Genomic DNA, 26581 nt, shown 5'->3' on the forward strand with positions numbered 1-26581 from the left:
AAAGTGAAAAAATGCCCGTAAATGGGGCAAGACAATCTTGACTTAAGCTGCAGTTCTCAAAAGCATGAGGAAAGCAGGACCGGAGCCCATCTTGGCTTAATTAGACTTTCAAATTAACAGATCTCCTTTCCATCCTCCTTTTTTTTTTTTTTTCCCCTCTCCATTTCCCAGCTGCTTTTCTTTTAACCTCTTCTTTCAACCTATTTGAACTCTGCATGTCTCCAGCACAAGAAATCCCCTCTTGCAACGCAGTCTGCTTCTTGGGCTGCTTCAAAGAATCAACAGGCTTTATTTTATATATATATAAAATCATAGTATCACACAATGGCCTGGGTTGCACAGGAGCACAGTGCTCATCCAGTTCCAAGCCCTGCTGTGTGCAGGTCGCCAACCAGCAGCCCAGGCTGCCCAGAGCCACATCCAGCCTGGCCTTGAATGCCTGCAGGGATGGGGCATCCACAGCCTCCTTGGGCAATCTCCATTTGTTGAGGGCTTAGCTCCTTTTCCCATCCTTCTTAGGTTCTGTCTGTGTTGTCCCCCTGCGATCAATGCAGGCCATACCTCAAGAGCTGCACTGTGCTCCCTTCAGAAAGGCAGCACATAGCTTTGGTCCTGGATCCATCAGCAAGCCTTACCAGCAGCCATACACCAAGGGCCAGGCTGATCACTGGTCACATTTTGCACCTGGGTGTTGCCACGCACTTGTGCTGAGTCACCATTTCCAAGAGCAATGGATCAATCCCAAACACCAAGGGTCAGAGCAGGGGGAAGTCTGGTGGGTGATACAGAGTCACAGAACGGCCCGGGTTGGAAGGGACCTCAAGGATCACGAAGCTCCAACCCCCCTGTGCCATGCAGGGCCACCAACCTCCACATTTCACAGCAGCCCAGGCTGCCCAGGGCCCCATCCAACCTGGCCTTCAACACCTCCAGGGATGGACGGGGCATCACAGCCTCTCTGGGCAGCTGTTCCAGCACCTCACCACTCTCACAGCACACAACTTCCCCCTGACATCCAACCTCCATCTGCCCTCCCTCCACTTCAAACCATTTCCCCCTGTCCTGCTGTTATCACAGGGGAACGGTTTTAAATCAAACGAGGGGAGATTTGGGTTAGATGTGAAATTCTTCATGCGGACGGCGGCGAGTCCCCGGCACCGCGCACAGCCGTGGGCGCCCCGTGCCTGGAGGTGCCCGAGGCCGCGGACTGGTCGGGGCAGCTGAGCCGTGGCGCACCCAGCCTACAGCAGGGCTTGCGTGGCGATGTCCGTTCCCAGCCGCCCATTGTGCGATCGCTGAGCCGCACCTTTTTGCGGCCCGGCCGCCCGCAGGCTGAACGCACAGCCGTACAGCAAGCAGGCTCCGTCCCCCGCCGCCGGCGCTCCCCGCGGGGCCGGGCCGGGCCGTGCTACGCCGTAGCGGGCGGGGATGCTGCCGGCGCCCCCGCCCGCCCCGCTCCACCGCGGCAGCCGCGCCAGACGCAGCGCGGCTCGGAGCCCGCACGGAGCCTCCCGCAGCCGCCCCGCGCCATGGCCCGGAACCGCAGGGAGAGGAGCAGCTGGGGTGAGCGGCGGGCCGAGCGGGGGGCGACGCGTCCCGGTGGCGGTCGAGGAGGAGGAGGAGCGGGGGAAGGGGGGGCACGGCCGCGGCCCGCCGCTGCGCCGAACAATGCCGCGGGGCGGGGGGCGCGCCCGGCTCCTCCCGGGGCTCGGCTCGGCCGGCGGGGCGGGGCGGGGCGGGCGGTGCAGCACGGCGGGGCCGGGGGCTGCGGCCGGCGGTCGGGCCTTGTGTGTGTGTGTGTGTCCGTCTGTCTGTCAGACGTCTGTCTGTCAGCCCGCGTCCGTGCGTTGGATGCTGGGGATGGGGGCCGTGCCGTGGGGCCGTCCCGAGCGGCCGCCGCCCTCAGCCGGGGCCCGGCCTGCGTGGCTGTCCGCCTGTCGGCATCCCCGCCGTCCCTTCGGAGCCCCGCACGCAGCCCGCCCCGTACCCGGGGCTCTCCGCGTTTCTCGGTGTGCCGCAGCCCTGCGAAAAGGGGCCGCTTCCACACCGCCTGAGCCCTGGGAGCTTTTAGCATTGCCAGCGAAGAGGAGGAGGAAGAGGAGAAGGAGGAGGAGGAGGAGGAGGAGGAAGTCTCCCGGCCGCCTTCCTGCAGGCCTTCCCGTCTCCCAGCCGCCTTCCTGCGGGCAGGAGGGGAAAACTGCGTCCCCCTGCAGCCCCGGGGTCCCACAGGTGGGCTGTGCCCCATGCACACAGCCTGGCCTTCACCTGCCCTGCTTAAGGCCTTCCTCACCCGGTAGAAATTCAGCTCAGACGGCGTATAGCTACTGTTTAAGGCTGCAGGAGGCATGATGTGGCATTCCCCGTGTTCCGATCCCTGTAGTAAAGCATCAGAGCTCACGGCACCCCGTCTGCAGGTGAGCGGAGCTCTGATGTTTAGATACACAAATTAGGTTCTAATTTGGATAGATGAGTGGAGTATTTCCCATGGTAATGATTAACGGCTCGGGGACATGTTTGCAGAAGCACACAGATAACGGAGGCTGTGATTGAAGCCAACGGAGCATGCGGTGTTCTTTTTGCAGGAGGAAATAAGCAGTGTGTGCCTGATGAGGGCTGTGTGTAACCATGACTGTGCAGGAAGGAGCTCAGACCTCGGGTAAACGGGGCTGACAGCTCGCAGCCAACACTGTGACATTCTCAGCTGTGTCTCACACGAGTGTCTGTCCCGTTTTTATGCGGGTTGAGCATTGCACGCACGTACGTGTGCTTGCACTTTCCCTTTGCATCTTGATGGTGTGAGAAAAAAATGCACGTGATGTCAAAACAGATTTAAACGGAGAAAAAAAGCCATCCCAGGAGGTATAGGCTTGGTCTAGCAAAGCAATTAGACACATGCCTGGTGTGAGCATACTGCTAAGCCGTGCTGTAGTGAAAAGAGGTCTGTTGCTGGTTTGCTTCTGGGTCAGCTCTGCAAGAATCCGGAACCTCATGTGGATTGATCACCTTCCATCCATCCACAGACCAAACACAGGGCGTTCCTGGAGTGATTTCCCAGCACTATGCCAGGCTGCTTGACATTGCAATTAGTGCGAGTGCCAAATGCTGTGTTTTTTAGTACCAAACGGCTCCCTTTAGTAGATGCCTGCATGTATACGGCAGCAGCTCATCTCCGGAAAGATGGGTTTTGTCAGCTGCCTGCATGGTGACATCCAGTGCCTGTTTCTCAACCTGTCTGCTAAAGGAGCTCCTGGAGTGGGTCCAGAGGAGGACCACTAAGATGATCAGAGGGCTGGAGCACCTCTGTTATGAGGAAAGGCTGAGAGAATTGGGCTTGTTAGCTTGGAGAAGAGAAAGCTCAAGGGAGACCTCATGGTGGCCTTCAGTGCTTGAAGGGAGCAGATAAACAGGAGGGGAATGGCTGTTTGTGAGGGTGGATGGTGATGGGACAAGGGGAATGGATTTAAAGTGAGACAGGGGAGGTTTGGGTTGGATATGAGGAGGAAGTTTTTCAGCCAGAGGGTGGTGAGGCACTGGCACAGGTTGCCCAAGGAGGCTGTGGATGCCCCATCCCTGCAGGCATTCAAGGCCAGGCTGGATGTGGCTCTGGGCAGCCTGGGCTGCTGGTTGGCGACCTGCACACAGCAGGGCTTGGAGCTGGATGAGCGCTGTGCTCCTGTGCAACCCAGTCAGTCTATGATTCTATGCAGGAGGGGTTTCAATCTCCTGCCTTCCAGGCAGTAAGTTCAGTCAGTAAAAACACGACACTGTTTTGGAATGGATCAAACTTTGTCCTAGTTCCTACTTGTTAGGCAGCCTGAAAGCTGCTCACTGCAACCCTCCACCTTTGTTTCATAAAAACAATTTGCTTTTTTTAAAGATCCCAGAGTGAATTGAGGTGAGCAATTGCACAGCACGCAGAAGGAATTGCTTCCAGCCAGCTACCAAGGCTGTGTTACTGCTGCACCTCCCCGCCTGGTCGTGCAGGGGCACGTTGTGCATCTGGCACAGGGCTTAGCCCTGGGCAGGAGGTCAACGTAAGGCTGTGCATCATTGGAGGCTCTCTTACAAACGTGCTAAGTGGTGCAGAGAGCTTACAGCTGCTGCTAGCTGTGGGATGGATGGCTGGGAGAGCTGTGTATGGAGAAATCATAGAACCATAGAAAGGAATCCTAGAATGGCTTGGATTCGATCTTAGAGATCATCTAGTTCCAACCTCCCTGCCTGAGAAATCACGCAGTGTTTTTGTCAGAGAAGGGGATCCTGCTTCTTCCTGGTCTGAATCCCGGTGGGTGCAGTATTACAAAGCTCTGCAGTGTGTGGCAGTGGTAGTTTTTTCTGAGATTCCTTGTGCTTTTCACCTGCAGCACTTGGCTCCCTCTGCTGTGGCAAAACCACTCGCGATCTCTGCTCCCAGTCACTCATTTAAACAGCTCAGACGAGTACAAGATATGTGAAATCTCTCACTGCCCATCATGGCACGTGTTGCAATGCAAACGATCAGCTCGTCAAGAGTTCAGTTTCAAAACCATAAAGAGGATTACAGAGGTTCCTGGTCAGGCTTTTCAAACTGGACTTGAGCTTCATGAGGGCTGTTCAGAGGGCCTGGCTGTCAGGAGGGGCTGAAAGCAGCTTCTGGAGGAAAGATTTTCTTCCAAAACAGACCAGATTGAATTCATCAATGCCACACTTTCTGCATGTACAGAAATGGGTTCAACTGAAAAAAAAAATGGGTGATTTTTGGGTACACATATTATATATATATTTAGGTAATATTGCTAACAGCCTTTTTGTTTGTGGTTTTGCTTGTGACTCTGGATGCCATGTGCCTCCTGAAGAATGAAAGCTGAGGCTTTTCAGGCAGCTGGGCCTTTGCACAAATGCTACCAGAGATGAGAAGTTTCACAACAAAATTGCTAGCCTGTAACTGAGAAGGGAAGATGAGGTGTTGGGGCTTGTGAGCGAGCCGAGCCAACAATGCAAGCGAGAGCCCCAAATCCCTAAGCAGCCTTTGGTCTTTGTGTGCCCAGGGTTTTGAGAGGTAGCATTGCACAAAGAATGTGAACAGCAGGGTGTGAGTCAGTCAGAGATGAGCAGGAGCAAGCCCAACCTTGCCCCTCCTGTGGAGGAACAAAGATGTGCTGAGCCCTGAGCACAGTGCAAGAAACACGTAGCTGTGACACGCAGGAGCGTGGTTAGTGGGCATGGCGGTGATGGTTAGCCTTGATGATCCTGGAACCTTAATGATTCTATGACTCTGTATTCATAGGCACCAGGAATCGTGTGAACCCCCCTGCACCAAATGCCTGCAGCCACCTCCAGCTGTGCTGTGAGGCAGAGGCGTGCTGTCAGCTCTGCAAGGCACAGTGTGCCAGTGGATCACCTCCAAAGCCACCGTGGACTGGGGACGCTCCAGCTCCTTGTGTCTTGGAGAAGTGTTCTTGTTTGCCACCAGGGAAAGGAGGAGTGAAGTTTCCCAAGTGTGGTAGAGGCTCACGAACCTCTGTCAAGCCACCACAATGTATTTTAAGCGCTCTGTTTTGGAGAAGCGTTTGTGCAATGTGCATTTCAGTCACTGTGTCTCACCTGTGTGTGGCTGGACTGAAACGTGGTTAACAGTCCTAGAACTTCTATCTGAGAAACAGCTGTTGGCCTTTGGGTAATGCTGTCTTTTGACAAACAGATAGGAGTCAAGTTCCTTCTGAACGTCACCCACTTAGCTTTGAAATTGGCCGGTCCTGGCATGGGCATAACCACAGAACTGTCTCATGTGGCCTCACATTTCCTGGGAAACTTCTAGGAAGGAATCTCTGTGATCTGCCTTCTTCCCAAAGAAGTTGGCGTGCCTGTGTCTCTGAAGCTTGCCAGCTGATGGGTGTTCTGTTGATGGGTGTTCTGTTGTTTCAGAGCTAGCTGAGGCACAATAATTCCGTGAGAGTAGGAGATGTTGTTTTCACTTTGTATTTTGCATTTGAGATGCATCTTAACAAATGGTTTGGTGGCTAGTAATCATTCCAGCTCTTCACAGAACCACAGAATCATAGGGGTTGGAAGGAACGTCTGGAGATCCCCAGTTCAACCCGCTGCTAAAGCAGCATCCTTACAGGAGATTGCACAGAAAGCATCCAGGAGGGTTTGAATATCTCAGAGAAGGAGACACCACCACCTCTCTGGGCAGCCTGTTCCCATGCTGTGTCACCTTACAAAGTAAAGAAGTTTTTCCTTGTGTTCATATGGAATTTCTTGTGTTCCAGTTGGTGCCCATTGCCCCTTGTTCTGTCACTGGGCACCACTGAAAAGAGCCTGGCCCTATTCTCATCACATCCACCCTTAGATATTTATATTCATTGATGAAATCCCTTCTCAGCCTTCTCTTGTCTGGGTGAACAGCCCTAGGGCTCTCAGTCTTTCCTCATAAGGGAGATGCTTCAGGCCCTGATCATCTCCATGGCCCTCTGCTGGCTTTCTCCAGCAGTTCTGTCTGCCTGGAAGTGGGAAGCCCAGCACTGGGTGCAGTGTTCCAGATGTGCAGTTGGGAAGAAGAACCTCCCTTGACCTGCTGCACTCTCTGTGCAGTGCATCCCAGGGTATCATCGGCCTTCTTGGCCATCACAACACTGCTGGCTTATGGTCAACCGTTGGTCAACCATTGGTCAACTGCTGGTCAACTGCTGATCATCCAGAACACCCAGATCCTTCTCTGCAGTGCTCCTTCCTGGCAGCACATCAGGATGATGTGGTTATTTCTCCCCAAGTAAATGAGCCTACACTTGCCTTTGTTGGATTTCATCAGGTTCCTCTCTGCCTGACTCTCATGTGTTGGCGCAGCCTTTTGGTGTGACAGCTGCTCCTCCTGGCTTCATTTGACCAGCTGAACGTGTGCTCCATCCCTTCATCCAGATTAAGATGTCAGAAGAGCCTGGCCCCAGTGCTGACCCTGGGGAACACTGCTAACTCGTGTTTCTGCTAGCAGCCTTCCACCTGGGAGTGTTGTCAGAGTAGTCACACATCTCCCTAATCTGTCTGCCTTTGGAAGAAGGAGCTGAGCTGGCCGTGCCGTTCTGATGCCAGCTGGATGTCTCAGGGCTGGCGGGATGAAGATGCAGGGCCAGTTCTTTGCATAACGCTGGTGGATGGATGAAGAGGGCTCTGCCCAGCCTGGCAGCCCTGCTTGCCCTCCCGAAGATGCTGGCTCCCTGGAGCAGCACTGTCTAGACAGACCTGGCAGCTCTGCACCTGGGGAGTTTGCTAATTCCCTTTGTGCTTTGGGATGCAGCTGTGCCCCTCTGCACTTGGGAAGGAGAGCTCTCCACTGAGCCTCTGTGCAGGACTGATACAGGTTGCAGCACTCCCTCCACCTTCGCTCTCCAGCAGATGCTTTGTTTCAGTGCTTTGTTTCTTGTTTTCCTTCATTAGCGTGCTAAGATGCTGAGCTCTGTGCAAGCCTCTCTCACAGAGGTGAGGATCTCTGGTCCCCACTCAGAATGGCTGCTGTCTTTTCCAGCCTTTTCTGATCCTTAGCTGGCGGTTGCATGGTGCAGTTAGCTCAGCACGAGCGGAGCCAGCAGGACTCATGTGTGGGAGCTGGAAGGGGTAAGTGCCAGGGATGCCGTGGCCTGGAGATAGATGGCTTTCTCTGCCCAAGCTGTTTGCATGGGGCAGATAAGCTTTCTGGCAGCTGGAGCCCTCTGGAGAACGCACCGAGGGATCCAGGCTGAGCGTGATCTGTTCTGTGTTTGGCTCGTGGAATGGGTAGCAGCACTGTGATACGTTTGTAATGCAAACAGCCGGGGCAAAAACAGCCTCAGAAAGGATCCACACAGCTATCGCTGCTGACTGAATTAATCCCCGGAGGGCTGCTGATAAGCAACCAAATCCCATCAATACAGACATGGCTCATTCCAGAGAAAGAACCAGTTAGAGATCATAGCATCACAGAACCCGAGCTGGAAGGGACCCATAAGGATCACTGAGCCCAACTCGTGGCTCCAGATGGAACCGCTCAAAAATTAGAGTTAAAAAGGTTCAACTGTTAGACTTCTGTTTTCTCTCCTTGGTCGTTTCTGTTGTTCCATGCAGCTAAGGCTTTTGGAGCAGCAGCTCCGTGGTAAATCAGTGTGCTGTAGCAGTGGCCCAGGCTGCAGCCCTTCTCCTCCCGCAGTGCTGCAGCAGGTGAGGCTCCTGGGCTCCCCTGAGCAGGGCTGGCAATGGACCATCTCAGGGTGTGCTGTGCAGCCCGGGTTTGCACAGGCCGTGCCCTGGGTCGTGGGTCAGTCTGTGGAATGAGATGCATTTGTGCAACTCATCGAAGGAAAAAGCTGACTTTCTTGGTTGGTCTCTGGTCTCAGCCTATGACCTGTTGGTCCGGAACTAAGGAAGAGCATGAAGTTCTCACAAAGTATGCTGCGTGATCAGTGATGTGCTTTATCCAATTTATTCTTCTGTAGGGGCTCAATTGCATTAGACATGAGCTGTCTGCCCTCACACTTGGAACATGCTGTATTTGATGGCTAAACTTGATTTAATTTTAACCACAAATAATTCCTACAGCGGTTGAAGAAAGCTCAGTTTTCCCGTGGACTCAGGCTGTGTCGGAGCAGGGCCATTTCCTCACTGCTGCCTGACAGCACAATAGCAACCAATGCCAATTCCCCTCTCCTTCATCTTTCCACTTTAAGTCACTGTATGGAAAAGAGACGTGGATCCCACCCTGCTTCGGAGTCGTGGAAATGAGCTGTTATGAAGCGGGGAAAAGGAACTGCATCCTGGCAGTGACTGAATGAGCAGCTTGAGAATTGACGCAATCGCACGGCGCCGAGAGAGGAGGAGTCGAGTCAGAAGATGAGTGAAAGCAGGAGTGTGTTTGGGAGAGCTGAGGCCTCCTTCCCTCCCCTTTTGGCCAGATGATGGTTTGCCACCGCCAGGTGCACCTTCCTTCAAAGCAGATAACTAATTTATGCTGGGAAGAGCAATTAAAATAATTGATTTCCAGTGATGCGCATCCAGCTTATAAAAACATCTCTGGTAGATAATGCAATAACCACAGCACGGGAGTTTCATCACATGGAAATAAATAGCAAGGATCGAGTTTTGTTTGCTGGCAGCTACATGAAAGCAGAAGAGATAATGGGGCTGAAATTAGCTCAGGGACCTGCTTAACGTAATGCCTTTCCTCCTGATATCTCCAAGGAACTGGAAAAGCAGCACATCCCACTCATCGTGCTCTGTGTGATGAGCAAACAGCCTGGCTGCCCACCGTGCTCCAGCTGATGGCAGAAGGATGTCCTTCAATGGAGCAGGGCCACTCGCACTGCTGCCTGTGTGCACAGAACCTCTCCAAATCCATCAATGCTCGGTGAATTAAAAGCAAAGTGCTGGCAGTGAAGGGACAGCACGACCTCCTGGTAGTGCTGGTTGCTGTTGGTGATGGAGCAGGGACAACCGCCCGCCGTTCTGCTGCAGGTTGGGACACCCCTCAAGGAGCTGCTGCGGTTCTCAACTGCTCCTGATGCTGTCAAACTGATCTGATTCTCATGTGAGGCAGTAAGAAGTCGGTGGTGGAATTTTCCACTGAGGTGAGAAGATGTCTGCTCTTCCTGGGAGCCCTCATCCAGGCACCAGCAGCAGGGAGCTGGGTACCAAGCATCCCTCATGCTGGCAGGGCAGGACGGCCCTTAAACAGGAGTCGGGGCGGTCGGATCCCCAGCAGGGCCGGGTCTGAGCTGGGATATCCTTTGTGCCCTCCTGCAGGGCCCCACTATGGGATGACCATCCCTCTGTCTGTGTGCTCTGTGGAGGGGACCCTGGGGTGGCACAGTTCTGTCACCTGCACACCGGGTGGCCTCGCTATGGCTACAGCCAGCAAGGTTTAGATTCAGTTCCATTTACAAATGTTTTCCTGCCTCCACCATGAGTCACATCCTACAAGGACCTCTCTGCTGTCCTTTCTGTGCAGCTGTAAAAGGAAAATAAAATAAAATAAAATAAAAAGGACTCGCTTAGCTCAGCATTGGGAAACAGCAGGAGAGAGGGATTTCCAGTGATAGGCTTTATATGGCCCTCGCAGCATGGCAGGCCCTAAAAGGACCACCAGGTTTGGCACTTGTCTGCACTTGTGTGCTGGGGAGGACCTGATGCTGGAGGAGGTATTGAGTGCATGCAGCAAGCAGGCAGACAGCATTCTGGGTTTCTGGGTGGCTCAGTGATGTGTGCCTGCTCTGGGCTTTGGGAATGGGGAGGGCTTTTCTTGGGGTGACGTTGCCCAGGGGCTGATGCTGGAAGGGCATTCAGTGCTGCTGCAGCCTGCTGCAAAATTTTGCTTTTCAGCTTATTTGGGACTTTTGCTTTGCTAAGGGAACTCCAAGCATCGGGAAGAAAAGATCTTTGTCTTCCAACTGGGAGCAGAGACAGCTCGCAGTATATGTCCCAGAACCACCAGAAATCCCCTAGCAACAAGGCTTAACGATCCTGATATTTCATAGTGGGTTCATAGGAAATCAGAAACTCGTACAAAAGCGCCGTTGTTGCTGGAGCCATCTTTATCAGAGGCCCAGAATGGGCAAATCCCATTCCTTGTGGTATTTATAGTTTGCCTTTTAGCATGTCTGTGCATCGTCCCTGTGCTTTGCAACAGCTGGGACAGGCTGAAAGCAGGGCCGTGGGGTCAGGGCTGAGCTGTGTGCTGGAAGCCTGCAGGCTGAGGCAGTGAGCAGGGATGCTTTGGGGCAACGTGAGGGGCTTTCCGCTGCATGCTGCCCCCCCACTGCTGGGCAGGTTTTACAAGGCCTCAGGTGAGCTGGTCGGCGTGGTGCATTGCCTTTGCTGTTCCTGTTCTGTGCTGGGCAGCTGGGAAGCAATGAAAGCACACTGGCAGGAGCTGGCCTGCTGAACCCCAGGGCTGTGATTCCTGCTGTCACCATGGCAGTGAATGGGCGCTGTGTGTCTGAGTGTCTGTGTGTCCTGTCTGAAGGCAAGCTGTCGAGTGGGAAGATTGCAGAATTAACACTCAGAGCCTTGGTGCAGACTGCAGGTCGGACAGGACTCTGGGCTGTGCTGTTGCCACAGAAACTGCAGTGACATACAAGCACAGAATTACAGCACGGTTGGGTTGGAAGGAACCTGAAAGCCTCCCCAGCCCCATCCCTCCCATGGGCTGGGTGCCCCCCGGCTCAGGCTGCCCACGACCCCAGGCATCTCCAGGGATGGGGCACCACAGCTCTGGGCAGTGCCAGGGCCTCATTGCCTTCTGAGTAAAGAATTTTCCCCTGGCATCTAACCTACATCTCCCTTCTGTGTGTTATCAACATGCTTCTCACCCTAAATCTAGAACACAGCACGGTATAAGCTGCTAAGGGAGATGTTGTGGCCTCAGCTGAGGCTCATGGAGACGTTAGGACAACCTTTGTGCATGTAAGAAGGTGTTTCTGAAGGGCAGAGAATAATCTGTTCTCCATTTCAACTCTTGTAGGAGCATTTTGTCCAGGAGGGTCCCAGCAGGGACGGGCAGGCATGCTGACAGATTGCCCCAAAGCAGCTGGCAGCTTTGTCATGATGTCTGGGGAGTGCTGCAAAGACATCTGCTCTAAGCCGGTGGATATTTTGGCCAGCTGATCTGTTACAGCCCTGTCCTGTCCTGCTTTCCATCATCCTGTGCTTTCAGAAGGAGCCACACAGTTCTTGTGTCACTTGTTTCCACAGGTAGTTTTGCAGACAAGGCTTATGAGTGGAGCTCAGAGGAGGAGGAGTCCGTGAGGAAGGCAGGACCGGTGCAAGTCCTCATTGTCAAGGATGACCATTCTTTTGAACTGGATGAAGCTGCACTCAACCGCATCCTCCTCTCAGAAGCTGTCAGAGACAAAGAGGTTGTGGCTGTGTCAGTTGCTGGAGCTTTTAGAAAAGGGAAGTCCTTCCTGATGGACTTCATGCTGCGGTACATGTACAACAAGGTATGGCTGCAGCTGCACCTGGCTCTTCCACTGCTGCTCAGTGCTCCTGTGCGCCCGGGGCCAAGCAGGGAAGGACTCTGGTTTGGTGCTCTAGAGATGCTCCAGCCTCTCTTTAGCATGGAGCCTCACAAACTAAAACAGAGATGCTTCCACAGCCCCATGCAGTAGTGGGTCTCCAGTGGGACGCTGCCTTCCTTGACTCTGGAGCAGAAATGTTCACGTTTGCTATGCTGTAAGAATATACAGTGAGGGTGGCTTGTCTCCACTGCTGGGGTAGAGGCAGCACAGAAAGAGGTGTAAAAACACAGTGAAATGGGAAATTCAGCATTTCATCCGTTCTCACCTGCAGGAAGCAGTGGACTGGGTTGGAGATTACAACGAGCCTCTGACTGGTTTCTCCTGGAGGGGAGGATCTGAGCGGGAGACGACCGGCATCCAGATCTGGAGTGAGGTTTTCCTGGTGGACAAGCCTGATGGTAAAAAGGTATTTGCTTCTGTGCTGTGTGGCTCTCTGTCTATGTGTTACTCATCAGCTCGTCTTGCTGCTCTGGCTTCTGCCTTGTTGGAGGTGGCTGAAATGGTTGTGCAGGTTTTTGATCCATATCCCTGCTTGAGCATCAGTGGGTTTAATGCACTGAGTGATGTGATGTCTGAGTGTTTCCGTGTGTCCCTGGTGTCGTCCCTACCTGTCCCTCTAACTCTGGGCACCCCAGAGATCATTTCTCTGCTGTTCCCTGGAATTTGAGCCCCTTGCAAACTATTCCCCATTCCTAAAGCAGTAGCTGTGACATGGAACGCCTTCGTTCAGAGAGGTCATGCATAGTGAGAACTGGGAAATCCTGCAAATTCAGCTTTTAGGCAGGAATATTTGTATCTGTCAGCTCTTCAGTGAAGTTGAGATATGCTGCTGTATTTGGCTTCCATGACAAGAAGCCACTGCAGGCTCAGGGAAAGACCCATCTGCACTGACAGCAAATGTCAGAAGAACAAAGCAGTTCCCTGCTCTGTGTTATGCAGCATTCATTTCTTGCTGTCAGTGACTGGAGATGCTCTTTTCCTTTATCTTCCACCAAGTCTGAGGCTGGAGCACTGACATTCTCCACACACAGCTGACGTTCAACCACCTGTCCTGGTGGCATTTGAGAATGATTTTGCTCGGGTGCAGATGCCAAATGGGTGCATCCAGGCTGAGCTGGAGCTTTCTGTCTCTCAGGTTGCGGTGCTGCTGATGGACACACAGGGGACCTTTGACAGTCAGTCCACCCTGCGGGATTCAGCCACCGTGTTTGCCCTGAGCACAATGATCAGCTCAATACAGGTAAGAAGGGAGATGTCTCCAGGAAACACTTGCTAAAAGGTGGTGGCTGAAAAGCAGCAGCTTGGCACCAGCCTAAGGCAGGTGGGGGAGAGACAAAGAGCAGCGTGTTGGCTGCACTGAGTGCAGGGTTCAGTGGTGAGTGCACCTCTGCAGGGAACAGTCTCATCTCACCTCACCCCAAGAGCAAAGCCAGCAGCAGATGCACTCCTTTACTCCCAGCTGACAGAGAAGAAAGGGTGTTGGTTGGTGAAGTTCGTGTGCCTTTGTCTCAGTGCTGCTGGAGAAACCTCTGGGCTGTGGGTATTCTCACAGCAGGTGGTTGCTGTGGAGTAGTAAGGCTTCCTTCCTCTGACCTTTGCTTCTGGAGGACAGCATTAACAGGATGGAAGCAGCTCGAGACAGAGCTCAGCACATCGTATACATGGAGGAAACATTATTTACTCCTACGAGGCTTCCTGGATGGGACATGACAGCCCCTGCTGCTCCCATGCTGGAGCGTTTTGCTGTGCTGGGAGGAGCAGTGCCTGTCTGTCTGTCTGTCCGTCCAGCAGCACGGCTACACTTGGAGCACCAGGGGCCAGCTGGGCCTTTGTCTGTGTCCCTGTGGTCACACTGTAAGCTTTAACCACACTGATCCAAAGGACAACGCTCTGAAGTTTCTGTGTTTTCTTACAGGTTTATAACTTGTCGCAGAATGTGCAGGAGGATGATCTGCAGCACCTGCAGGTAAGACCCCTTGTCTCTGCTGCTGTTTGTCACTGGGCTCCCTGGATTATGCTCTGCACTTGCAAGATGCTTTGCTCTGGAAAGGCACGTTTGCCTTTGGAGCTACAAATGGGTCTCAGAGTTTCCCAGCTCGTTTTGGTTCATGGATGTATGGGAACTGCTGAGTCACAGCCTGAACCTCTGATTGATCACCTGAGGTGAGCCATGAGCCAGCCAGAGGAGCACAGGTGAAGGCAGTTCAGCTGTGCTGCCAGAAAGGCTGGAGCCTGGCTCCCCCCCTCCCAGACCTATTTAAGAGCTGGCTACCAGTAGGGAAGGATCTCTTCTGGAGATCCCTCCTTCTGGTGTTCTGTGGTGAGCCCAGCATAAGGGTAAGCCTTCTATTTATTTTCTCTTGTTATCATTGTCCACTTTGCTTAAGTCTCTTGTTTATTTTGTGATTGTAACATCTTGATATCCATTGGTTATACAATGGGCATGGAGGAACAGTCACTTGTGTTGAAATGTGTCTTGCTTCATAGCATGCCTGCGTGGGGCAGGGCAGTCAGTGGGATGCTCACCAGGAGCAGAGTTGTGCCCTGTAGGACTTCGGGGCTGGCAGGGATCTGTTATTTACTCCTAGAGTCATAGAATCACAAAATGGCTTGTGTTGGAAAGGACCTTAAAGCCCATCCAGCCCCCACTGTGGGCAGGGACATCTCCATCCAGCCTGGCCTTGGACTTTTTGATTGAGAAACCCAGAGAAATTGGTTTATAAGCTTGGATATTGACATCTGGTTGTGGGTCAGCACAGATGACCCAGAAGAGTAGTTACAACTCTGAGTGCTGGAGACAAGCAGCTTTGGGTGTTTTTTTTCTATGGCACACATGTCCTGCCTGCCTCTGCCCACAGTTTTTTCTGTTCAGTTGACTGTTAGACTGGCTAGTTAGGATTTTTTTTTTTCCAGTAGCAAAAGGAAAGGAAAAGTCCAGCTGGAAAAATCAGAAGAGTGCTGCACTGTTTCAGTCAGTAAACATTTTTTAACAAGGATACTGTATTTACGTTGAACTTATCCAGTGCAAATCCTATCTTTCAGTTGGAATTTGAAGCCATTATTGTTGAACACGTTGACCCACTTTTAGGCATCTGTGAAATACATTATTGGTGCCTCTGCTAAGAATTTGCAGCCCAGAGAGCCCTCCAATGTTGCTGGTAGGCTGATCTTACGGTCTCTGCACAGTGGGGGTTTGCAGGGAAAGTACTTATTTCTGAATTCATTTCCACCCCTTCCTGGAGCATTTAAAGAGAGCAGGGCTCCAGCAGTCCCCTCTCGCACGTGAAGTTTGAAAGCAGCAGCAAGCAGTGGATTGGAGCCATTTTTTCATAGATTTGGCAGCCAAAAACTCTAGACTGAGATTTCTCTCCTAAGGGCTTTGCGTGGTGATTGCCTGCCCATAACAGCTCCCTCTGCCCGTTAAACACGAAGCAAACGTTGCCCTGCCTGTGGCCCCGGCAGCTGACAGCCCTCCTTCCCTTGCATCTCTCCCCAGCTGTTCACCGAGTACGGACGGTTGGCTATGGAGGAAACCTTCCTGAAGCCCTTCCAGGTGAGTAGAGGCTGCTGGCCGCCAGCATCCCCCAAACCGATGGCTTTGCCACGAGGTGTCACTGCAGCTTGCAGGACGGATGAGCAGGGAGGCGTGGAGACTGGCTGAGCCGAGGCGAAGGAAAGGCTTTGTGTTTCCTAACCCGCGAGGAGCTTTCTGAATGCATCCAATCTCTTTCTTTCTGCTCTCAACCTTGGCGGCTCCCCGGACCTGCAGCGATCCCCTCACCCAGCAGGTCTGGATGCAGCTGGAGGCTGTTAGCTGAGCGAGGCTTTGTTCCCAGGGACAAAAGGCTTCGGTGCAATGTGATGAGTGCTGTGTCCTGGCAGGGCACCGTGCAAGCGATGCCCTGCCTTGAGAGCTGTGCACGCAGCCATGCGACGTCCCCAGCTGAAGGAGGGAGAGCCATCCCTGCAGCTCAGCCCTGTCCTGCTGAGGTGCTCTGCTTTAGTGGCAGAGCTGTGGAATGAACACCCAGACGGGTTTGTAACGCTGCAGCCTTGGCTGTCAGAGCCTTGAGCCCGCTGCCTGGGAATCCTTGCGCTTGGCAGAACAAAGAGCATCAGCTCAGAACGAAGGGATCAGCTCAGAGTGACAAGTATAAGTGGGATTTTAACTTCAAATAAGTGACATCTGTTTCCCAACCTGTGTATAGGTGGCATTCAAGAGAGGAGAGCATTAGGCAAACACCAGCTTGCTCTGGACACCAGAGCTGTGAGCAGCTCAGCACACAGGAGGATGATGGGCTGCAAGAGCCCCTTCTGGGGGGAAGGTGAATGTGAGCAAAAAGAGAAAAGTGGAAGGAAGGGAGGTAGGAGTCCGTGGGATGGTTTTAGCAGCTGCTGTTGAGAAAGGTGGCTCAGCAGGTTGCTAAACCTGCAACAGAACAAGCTGTGGTTTGTATGGCTTTGGTAGTGGCTGTACTGAACCCTGTGCAACTGGAAGGCTGGGAAGGAGTCAAAGAGACTTGGAAGATCATTGGTACCTGCATAAGCCACTATATAAATACACCACAAATACTCACTACCCTTACCCAGGTGCCCCCAGTCTTAGTCCATCTTCTAGCTTGCACCTACAATAGGAAAGCTGGTTACTAGATGCATGATTTGTGAGCTTTCCAAAGCAGAAAGCAGCTGTAGAAATGCAAGCAGTAATTGGGAATGGGTTACAGCTGTCTTGCTTTGCCTTCCAGTATTAAAAGAGAATTGTCAGTTTCCCCATCATCCTGGAGGGCAGGAGGGGTTTATAAGGTGGCTGTGAAGGGGGGGATGAAATGAAAAGGTTAAAAAATACAGTGAATGGACAAATAGAGATTTTTGGGGAGCTTTGAGTATATATTGGATACAGCGTGGGTAGATGGTTGGTAAATGGTGTTAAAGCTACCAGTAAAAATGTATGGCTTGTTGTTGTAAGAACCAGGAGAAAACTGTAACACGGTACAGAAAAAGCCAGACATTAAATAAATATTTCTGTTCTTTATTTAAAAGTTAGCGGGGTAATCTTGCCAAATGTTACAGTGAAAGTGAAATACTCTGTCAGTAAGAAGGAGGCTGTAAGGAGACTCTGTTAAATGTGCTGAAGTCATTAGGGCTGGCTGAGAGCCTGTGGCTTTGCCTAACGATGTAAGTGATGTCAAGCCATGCAGGTCTGTGGGCAGTAAGGCTGGTCACACGTCCCACTATCTGTTTTACAAGGCCACAAGCTTGGTTGATAAAGGTGGCTGTCACTGTGGTGTTCTGCCTTCTGTGTGCCTTATCTCCATAAAGTGCTGATGGAAATAGAGCCAACAATGCAGCCAGTCAGCATTGTCTGTTTTAATCCGTGTAAATGGATTAAAAACCCATTAACTGATAGAGGGCTGAGGATGCTGAACTAATTGTAACAGGGACGCCTCATCCTTCAGAAGCCTTTCCTTGGGGCTCCCCCCAGGGTCTCTCTGCTTCATTGCAATCTTCAGCAGCAATCTCTGTGCAAGTATGGAACGGATGTGGTGAGATTTGGTGGAGGAGCTGATGGTGGCGGGGCCATGTGGTGAGATTTGGTGGAGGAGCTGATGGTGGTGGGGCCATGTGAGCAGCACACAGCTACCTGTCCCCACCTCAGCACTGCCTCCTGCAGAGCACATCTGAGGACGGCCATCTATTGCCACTTCCCAGCCAGGAGGAGGCAGCTTGCGGCTGAGGCTGGACAAATTTGGTGTAGTGATGGGGAGCAACTGAACAGCTCAGCTAGAGGTGTGGGGGCCTGGAACCAAGGCAGCTTTCTTTGCAGAAGGATGTTCTGCAGCTCGAGTTCCGTGGGTGAGGTTCTGAGCCTGGAAGTCAAAGTCAATGAATGTCTTTTGTCCTTGTGATACGTGAGCCTGGAAAGGAGGATTTTGGAGAAAGCTCCTATGGCAGGATGCTGCCAAAAAGGGAGTGTGGCGACAGGGAGATGGTTGAGCTGGAGCTGCTGGAAAAGAAGCAGTGCTTGGTGGTGGAAAATGAGCTTTTCCCTTGTGCTCCCACTCTGCTGTGTGCTGAAATGCAGCGCTGTGTGCTGACCGGTGCCTTTGCTTGGCAGCGGGCTGAGGGTGGGTGCTGGGCACGGTGAGCACAGCAGGTCTGCTGCAACCCTGCTCGAGAAGAAAGGAAATGGCTCCCAATTCAGACAGGACGAGGAGTGCATAATGTGTTTGTGGAAAAGTCCTAAACACAGCCCTGTCTCCTCAGCATCCTGCAGTCTCCAAAAGAACAGCATGTCCTGAAAGACAGAGCTGCGGGCGTTTGCTGTGGCTTGCAGTGCCTTTAGGAATGGCCAACTCACTGCTCTTTTTTTCTTTTTTTTTCCCCTGATGTTTTCTGGAAGAAAAATAAGGGGAAACATTTTTCCCTCCCTCTCCCAAATCTTTGTTTTAAACATAGACAAGTTTTAGGGAAATTCCAATGAAAGGCATTCTCCTCATTGCTCATTCCAATGGAGAGGAGAAGCCCTGCCTCCTCTGCCCCACAACCTTCCGTGGGATGCAGAAGAGACACCAGAGATGTGATCCCTTCCAAACCCATTTCTGTCGAGATGCAGAGTTGTCTGTGCTGGCATTTATTTATGCGTTGAATGGAAACGTCGGATGTCTCAATAAAGATCACCAACGCCAACCATTTCTTACTCCTCCTCGTTATCCTCCATGTGCTTCTCGTTAAAAGTCTGTCTGGAGAGCTGCCCGGTGGAAATGGCTGGAAAACGAGCCTGTGAAATTCCCATAGGATGGGGCTCAGCGCTGCTGCAGCTCGCTGCCTTTTGTCCTGGTTAGCAAAAATCCCTTCCTTGTTTTGCAGTCGAAATGACCGGTGCTGTTTTTCAAGCGAGAGGCTCAAACCATCATCCAGCAAATCCCCTCCTGATAACGCGTGGCTGAGCGGTGCTGCGTGGCACTGACTGCTTCTGTTCTGTTCCCCAGTCCCTGATATTCCTGGTGCGTGACTGGAGTTTCCCCTATGAATTTTCCTACGGATCCGACGGCGGCGCGAGGTTTTTGGAGAAGCGCCTCAAGGTTTGTCCTTTCTCCTCTGGATTTCAGGAATGATTCCCACCTGGGCTTCTGCTGCGAGGCAGGGCTTTGCTCAGCTGCAAGCTGGTGGTGATGGTTAAGGTCACACCCTGACTTGCCCGTGCCTTACAATCACAGCAGAGATGTCTTAGAGAATCATAGAACCACAGAATGCCTTGGGTTGGATCAGCTAGATGATCTAGATTCTAGTTGATCCTTGAGGTCCCTTCCAACCCAAGCCATTCTGGATCAGTTCCAGCCCCTTACCATGGGCAGGGTTGCCGGTCACTAAACCAGGCAGCGGATCAGGCTGCTGAGGGTCCCATCAAGCTGCATTTGGGACCTCCAGGGCTGGGGTGTGCCAGCACTGCCCAGAGGAGTTGTGATGCTGTGATCCTGTGTTGTAGGAAGCTGAATCCTCCATGCTGCAGTCAGTGTGGGGCTGCCCTTCTGCTAGAGGGACAAGGAAAATGCTTTAGTAATAGGCTCTTGTACAGTGAAAGCGATGGGCAAGGGCTGTGTGGGGGTTAATCAGGAAATGCACGGGTGATTTGGTAGTGGAGAGACCTGGTCAGAGGGAAGATTTCCTGGTAGGGAAGCCCCAAATGCTTTTGCATTCAGGTCATGCACACATGTGCACATTCTCCAGTTGATAATAACATGCCCCAGGGCGTGTGGTCGGAGATGTGGGTTGCTGGCAGAGCTCTGGCCTTGTGCTCATGCACTGTGCTGCTAAGGGATGCCCTCCTGGTGCAGACACCTCACGTTCCTGCTGGCACTGTTGTCCCATTCTCTCTGCATGCACAGGAAACCTAATCACACTGCTCTCCCACAGGTCTCAGGGAATCAGCACGAAGAGCTGCAGAATGTCAGGAAGCACATCCACTCCTGCTTCACCAAAATCTCCTGCTTCCTTTTACCTCACCCCGGCCTGAAGGTAGCCACCAACCCCAACTTCGACGGAAAGCTGAAAGGTACAAAGCAAAGGTCCATTGCCAGACTGATACCACAGGCTGTGATGCCTTTATTCCGTGATGCCTTTACAAGTATTTTCCATGAAGGAGCTTCTGCAGTGCATTCCTGTTCTGATGTGCAGCTGGGCAGAGCGGGGCAGGCTGGTTCTTGCACAGCAGGTTGTGCTGGCAGCCTTGTCGCATGTGCTCTCAAAAGAACAGTTATTTCACTTTGAAAAGCAAGGCACATTTAACCCTCCTGACTCATCTGATGGGTGGTTTCCCTTCAGGACAGACTTAGTTAATCAGGTGAAATAAAAGGGAAGGGTAAACAAAATGGAACTCATCCCTCTGGCAAATGATGCTAAGGGGCAGTGGGGGGGGAGGCTCTGCTGGAAGCTGAACTGGGGTTTAATTCCTCCTTTAATTTCAGGTGCTGAGCAGTATTTAACAGAGCTGGCTTAGGATTGTCAGCATCTTACTGACAGCCTTCTCTTGTTCTTTCAGAGCTGTACTCAGCTTTTCTCTTGGCAAGGAGGTGCTGCTCTCGGGCACTTGGTGCACGTGAGCAGTGCCATCAAAAGCAAAAGTCACATCTGTGCTCCTGCAACTACTTTTGAGGCAGTGAAGCTGGCTGGTGTATACATGCACAGCTGCATGCTCTGTCTGTGGGTTAACTTCACTAGGATCATTGCTGAGCTCACCTCCCTGAGTTACAGTGTGTGTGCCTGCATCCAGGATCCCCCTTGCTGTGTGATGGCAGTGCAGGCTGGGGCTGAGGGGTGGCACTGATGATGTTGGGTTTATTTCCAGAAATAGACAACGAGTTCATCAAGAACTTGAAGATTTTAATTCCCTGGCTTCTGAGTCCCGAGAGCCTGGATGTTAAGGAGATCAATGGAAACCACATCACCTGCCGGGGCCTTGTGGAATATTTTAAGGTATGAGCTTTCTCCAGAGAAATTAGGCTTATTTGTTTGTGGCACGTCAGCACTTCAGCTGTAAGGAAAAGGGAAAGTGTCAGTGTGTTTGGCCACGCAGTGAGCCTGAGGAGTGGGCAGGGCTCCTCCTTGCCATGGAGGACTGGAGGGAGGGAGGCTGAGGGCCATGTTCCCATTGCCTTTGGAAAAGGCTGCCTGTGTTGTCATGGCTACTGGGACATTTTAATGCAAGACATCAGTGAGTAATTCTCACCACCTACTCTCTGGGGCTACCTGACTCCAGCTCCTTCTCCTTCAGTGAAGGACAGAGGTAGGTGTGCAAATCCTATGGGGTAGATATTGGAGTGAGTGATGGCAGTGTGAGTCCTCAGAGACCCCCCTGCAGCACCCAAAGAATGGATGGTGAGCCGTGTGCTGCCTGGCAAAGCATCCCGTGCTGAAGCCATCCCATGCTGGCATCCTCCCCCTCTTGGGGCTTTTCCCGTCCTGTTGATGCTGTGCTGGGGTCTGTGCTGCACCTGATGTGATTTCATGTTTTGCAGGCCTACATAAAGATCTACCAGGGGGAAGAGCTGCCGCACCCCAAGTCGATGCTGCAGGTAGGTGGGCTGTGCGAGGTGACTGCTCCTGCACTGTGATTGCTGTTATTTCCCATGAGCTGTCAGAGGAGTTGCACTGGTGCAGCACTTGGAGCTCCCATGCTTTTTAATGCCTTACTTTGTGCCTTACTTTGACAACCCAAGCTGCGTCCAGCAGTCACTTCAAAGCCCAAAGGAGCTGTGCTGTGGGGAAGCAGCAGGGCTGGGCTGCTGAGCTGCAGTTTCCCTGCAGATGAGCAGCGTTGTCCCCTGGCTGTGCTGTGAGCACACACTGAAGGATGTGCCCCACGTGGATGCTGCAGTGCTGGGTCAGGGCTCAGCAGGAGGCTGCAGCTGTGGCTGTTTACATACCCTGAGCCTTTTATCTGCTTTCTTGCCGTTTCCCACAGCTGAAGCCAGAGGTTCCATTGCTCCGACTTGGAGGGGAGGAATCCTCTCCTTTTGCCTGAGGGGGCTGAACAGGGAAATAGAGAAGGATCTTGTTTGGTGTTGGTTGGAGTGCAGTTGGAGAAGGGAGCTGTGTAATTCTGTGTGTGTTCTGGGGTACCACGCGTGCCTCCAGGCCAAGAGCATGTGGATCGTGTGCCCCCAGCTTCCTTGCTGTCATTACACTTCTGTGATGACGGGAGTTGCACTCAATGATCCTTTTGGATCCCTTTCCAGATTGGGATGTTCTGTAGTCCTTAACCTTACAATCCTGCAGCTGAACTTTGTGCCCTTTTGCCCTTCTTGCAGGCCACAGCAGAAGCCAACAATTTAGCAGCAGTTGCCACTGCCAAAGACACCTACAGCAGGAGAATGGAAGAGGTAGGTGTGCTGAGCAGGCTTCCCAGCAAGGTGCCTGGTGCCCCATGGCTGTCAGCATTCAGAGGGCATTTGGGCCTTCAGTGATGTGCTTTAACTTTTAGTTGGCCTTGAAGTGCTCAGGCAGTGGGACTGGATGGTCTTTGTGGGTCCCTTCCAGCTGAATATCCTGTCTTGTCCTATCCTAATCCTATCCTATTCTTTAACCTGTGTTGTGGCTGGTGCTAATTAGGGGATAAAGTCATTATATATCATTAAATTAAAGTCATTATATATTGTTATAAGTGGCTTTTCACCTCTGCCCTGCCCTACCAGCCCAGCTCATCTCGGGCATGTGCTGATGACTGTGATGTTTCAAGGTGAAGCTCAAACTTTAGCCTGTTTCTTGCCACTTCCAGCTCTGTTCTACAGTACTGGAGGTTGCTGTGCGTTGGCATGGGAGGGGTGTGGAGCTGCATGGCCAAATTACTGTGTGCTGCCCTGGGTCTGTGTTTGTGCTGGTGCCTTAAAGCCCAAAGAGCCGATCCTCTGCAGCAGGAGAACAATGCTGATTATTTGAAGGTGGGCCTTTGAGTCTCCAGGTTCCTGAGCAATAGCTTGAAGACTCAGTGCCAAGAGGAGGGCAGGTCTTGTGATGGGATGGAAGCCGGGGGAGGCTCAGGTTGGGTTCTAAGAACAATTTCTTAGGCTAAGAAGAGGAGGAGAGGGGCTGGATCCCACACCAGTGAGCAGTCAGTGTGGTTGATGCTGAAGGGGAGCGCTGGTGGTTTGCATGGCAGAACCCAGGAGCTGAGGGTGCTGAGTGACCAGGCTGTGCTTTGCAATGCAGGTCTGTGGGGGGGACAAGCCCTTCCTGGCACCCAGCGACCTGCAGGCCAAACACGTGGAGCTGAAGGACGAAGCCGTCAGGCTGTTCCGTGGGGTGAAGAAGATGGGAGGGGAGGAGTTCAGCCGCCGCTACCTCCAGCAGCTGGAGAACGAGATCGATGAGCTCTACATCCAGTACATCAAGCACAACGACAGCAAGAACATCTTCCATGCCGCCCGCACCCCCGCCACGCTCTTCGTCGTCATCTTCATCACTTACGTGATCGCCGGGGTGACCGGCTTCATTGGCTTGGACATCATAGCCAGTCTGTGCAACATGATCATGGGCTTGACACTTATCACACTGTGTACCTGGGCGTACATCAGATACTCTGGGGAGTACAGAGAACTGGGTGCAGTCATAGACCAAGTGGCGGCGGCGCTGTGGGACCAGGTAGGATGAAGAGCTTCTCGTTTAAAAACCCACCGGCCAAACCCACGTCCCAACCCCGAGTTCTTAAGCACTGTTTCCTGGGGCTTTTCCTCCTCTTCGAATGGCTTTTGGGTTTGTGTGTAGGGTTGGTGGCTGCAGTGGGACAGTGCGCTTCAGTCTGTGCCCTAGGCCTTCTAGATGGGGAAAGCAGGGCCAGAAGTGTTTTCAGGTTGGGTTGTGGAGGTGATCGTAAGGGGAGAAGAGTCTTAGGCCTGGGTGGCTCTCTGAGGGTGGAAGAGCACAGCAAGCCTGAAGCTGGCAAAGGCACCTGGGCTCAAGTCCTGATCCCTACAAACTGTTTTGTTCTGCCTTTTTCTGCTTGTTTTACCCATCCCAAAATGCTGCTTTATGGACACTAAATGCTGGCACAGGGCAGCATGAAGTGTGATCCTGCTGGGGAGGTGCTCAGGACCACAGGAGTTTGTGTGCTTGGAGTGTCAAGGAGGAAACCCTGCTCCTCCCTCCTGGCACAGGGCAGGGATTTGGCAGTTCCTGGCTGCAGGATGTTAAGGCTGGGGCTCTGTCCTGCCTGCTTTCAGGCTTGCCATCTCCCTTTGTCTTTGCTTTGTGTAAACAGGTGCAAAGGTCCTGGTTGGGTCCTGCTGTCAGACATCCCTTAAAACCTTAACAAAGGTTGCAGTGAGAAAATACTGCCCTTGGCAGCGCTGCCCCTTGGTTCCTTTTCATCCAGGAGTGAGGAGTTTTAGCTTCAGTGTGACCACCTCCACCTGCTCCACGTGTGGCTAGAGCTAGCCACGCTTCATTTTTCACACTGAGCTGTTTATTGCTCAGCTTCTTCACCCCTGAACCAGGCAGTGATGTCACTCAGCAGGGCTGCCTTTAAAACAAGGCAAGCAGGGGCAGCCCATGGTCCCCTGCATCCCGGCTGGGTCCATTCTGACATCATGGTGCTGCTATCGGGGCCTTTTGAGGGATGCTGGGTGTCGAAGCCCATCCCTGTGTAGGAACCTGGGATGAGTTCAGCACCACAGTGAGCACAGGAGGGGGCAGCAGAAAGTGAGAGGGATGAGTTGCCTGCAAGCTGCCCTGCTGGGAAATCAAGGAAGAGGTTAAAGTGCTTGTGGCTGCTCCCCAGCACCCAGCTGCTGCAGGCACATCTCAGCATAACCCCCCAAAGAGAGGGGAGAGCAACTCCCAAGAAGGAGCTCTGCAGAGTAGCAGTGCCTCGGGCTGTTGGTGCACTGGGGGGAAGAGCAGTGCTGGGAGCCCTGAGGGCTCTGTATGTGTGTGCTGTCCCTGTGGGTGCAGGAGGGCTGGCTGGGGCCCTGGGGGGGCACTGAATGGAGACGTTTGCTCCCTTGGACTTGTGTGATACACAGAGATGCTTCTTTATTTTTCTTCCCCTTTTCTTTCCCCAATGCCTCTCGCAGGGAAGCACAAATGAGGTAAGTGCCTCTCGGGTCCTCCTGTTCCCCCCAGCACTTCTCCTATGGGTGCCTCGAGTGCTGGGGAACCCCTGGCAGGCAAAGCACGCGGAGCTGCTGGAGGCAGGGATGGGGCTGATGGCAGCATGGGGCACCTCCAGTGCCTGGGAAGGGCACTGCTGGAGGCCAAGTGGGGGAGAGAGTTTGGGGCTTTTGTGTGTGTGTGTGTGTGTGTGTGTGTGTGTGTGTGTGTGTTATAAGGGGGGGGGCTTGAGTCTTTCTCCTATTAATTGTGTTTGGGGATGCTATGGGGCCAGCTCCATGGCACAGCCCTGCTGCACAGCTTCCCTGTGTGAGTGCTGGTGCGTTTTGCTGCCTTTGAGTGAGGTGGGAACTTCTAAGTGAGATGTGGAGCAGCTCTCACAGGGGCTGAACGCCTTCTGTCCCATGGAGACCAGTGCTGGGCTGTCTGGGGGCCTCTCTGTGCCTCAAGCACTGCTGGAAGTTGTGACCTGTGGGGCTGTTGGGCTTTGCTCTATCTTTGTGCAATGCTAAAAGCTTAGTGAGCTCCTGAACTCGGTCTTTCCCCTTCTGGATGTCAGAGCAGGGCTTGGAGGGCTCTTCCACCCAACCCTTCTGCAGCTCTACACTCGTACACCATCGGGAGCGGGTGCACAAAGCAGAGGCGATCCGAGCCTCTCCCGTGTCTCTTGCAGGCTTTGTACAAGCTGTACAGCGCAGCGGCGACCCACAGACATTTGTACCACCACGCCTTCCCTGCACAGAGAGCGGAGCCGGCCGAGGGCCCCGACAGGAAGAAGATGTGACACAGCCGTGAGCCCTGCTGCTGCATGAACGCGGCGCGGCCGTCGCTTCAGCCCTTCTTTGCTCCCCCCTCGCGAGCTGCCACGCAGGGCCAAACAGGGGCTCTGCCCCCACGGTGCCGGCCGGGAAGCTCGGGGCACGTCTGGTGTTCTGTTCCGTGTACATAGCGGTGCTGCTGCCCACACAAAGTGCTTTTGATTGATTTGCAATATCCCAGCTCCTTTACAAAGCCTTATTTCTCCCTTTTTCATTAATCGTTAAGGGAATGGTAATTTGCGTGGCGCTGCAACTAAAGACCTTCCAAATCCTAGCGTTATTCCAAACCATCTTATGTCCAGATACTTGAACGGGTTATAACACGTAACCACAGGTTTTTTTCCTTCAATTACAGCAACGTAATTAAAAATGTATTAACTTGCTCTGTCAGCAGCCGTGAGGACACTTATGCTATGGTATGTTCGTGATGTTGTAAGGAAAGCTACTGTTCCATTCGTAACTGATGCACACGGTCTCACTTTGTACGAGTGTTGGAGAAAGTCTCACTGTATTTCTGTATATATATCCGTTGTAGTGCGTAGCAACGTGTCCAGCAGTTCTTTTATTGTCCCAACTATTAAAGTTTGCTTTTTGTTCCTAAGGAGTCGGCTCTGGAGGCTGCGCGCTGCTCAGGTCTGA

At 52.8% G+C, this 26581-nt stretch overlaps 1 protein-coding gene and 1 long non-coding RNA gene across 4 annotated transcripts; one reads left to right on the forward strand and one right to left on the reverse strand.

The window, feature by feature from the left end:
• Positions 1–266: 266 nt before the first annotated feature.
• On the reverse strand, positions 267–2445 carry LOC128087259 (uncharacterized). Of its 2 annotated transcripts, XR_008209721.1 has the most exons (3): positions 2291–2445; positions 636–772; positions 267–539 (listed from the first exon to the last, which is right to left on the reverse strand). It is a non-coding gene; the product is annotated as an uncharacterized LOC128087259 (long non-coding RNA). The 2 variants fall into 2 exon arrangements; XR_008209720.1 differs by lacking the exon at positions 2291–2445 and having other exon boundaries at positions 636–1275.
• On the forward strand, positions 1275–26543 carry ATL1 (atlastin GTPase 1). 2 transcript variants are annotated; one of them, XM_052696614.1, is made up of 14 exons: positions 1275–1563; positions 11695–11942; positions 12292–12426; positions 13156–13260; positions 13936–13986; positions 15517–15573; positions 19010–19102; positions 19935–20073; positions 20866–20993; positions 21536–21592; positions 22328–22399; positions 23226–23657; positions 25088–25102; positions 25798–26543. In XM_052696614.1, exons 1-14 carry the CDS (start codon positions 1530–1532, stop codon positions 25906–25908), a joined length of 1677 nt encoding a protein of 558 aa, XP_052552574.1. In that variant the 5' UTR covers positions 1275–1529; the 3' UTR covers positions 25909–26543. The 2 variants fall into 2 exon arrangements, with proteins under 2 accessions (XP_052552574.1, XP_052552575.1); XM_052696615.1 differs by lacking the exon at positions 25088–25102.
• Positions 26544–26581: the final 38 nt, after the last annotated feature.

The sequence above is a fragment of the Tympanuchus pallidicinctus genome, unplaced genomic scaffold, assembly GCF_026119805.1.
Source record: "Tympanuchus pallidicinctus isolate F22 unplaced genomic scaffold, pur_lepc_1.0 scaffold3, whole genome shotgun sequence".
NCBI lineage: Eukaryota > Metazoa > Chordata > Aves > Galliformes > Phasianidae > Tympanuchus > Tympanuchus pallidicinctus.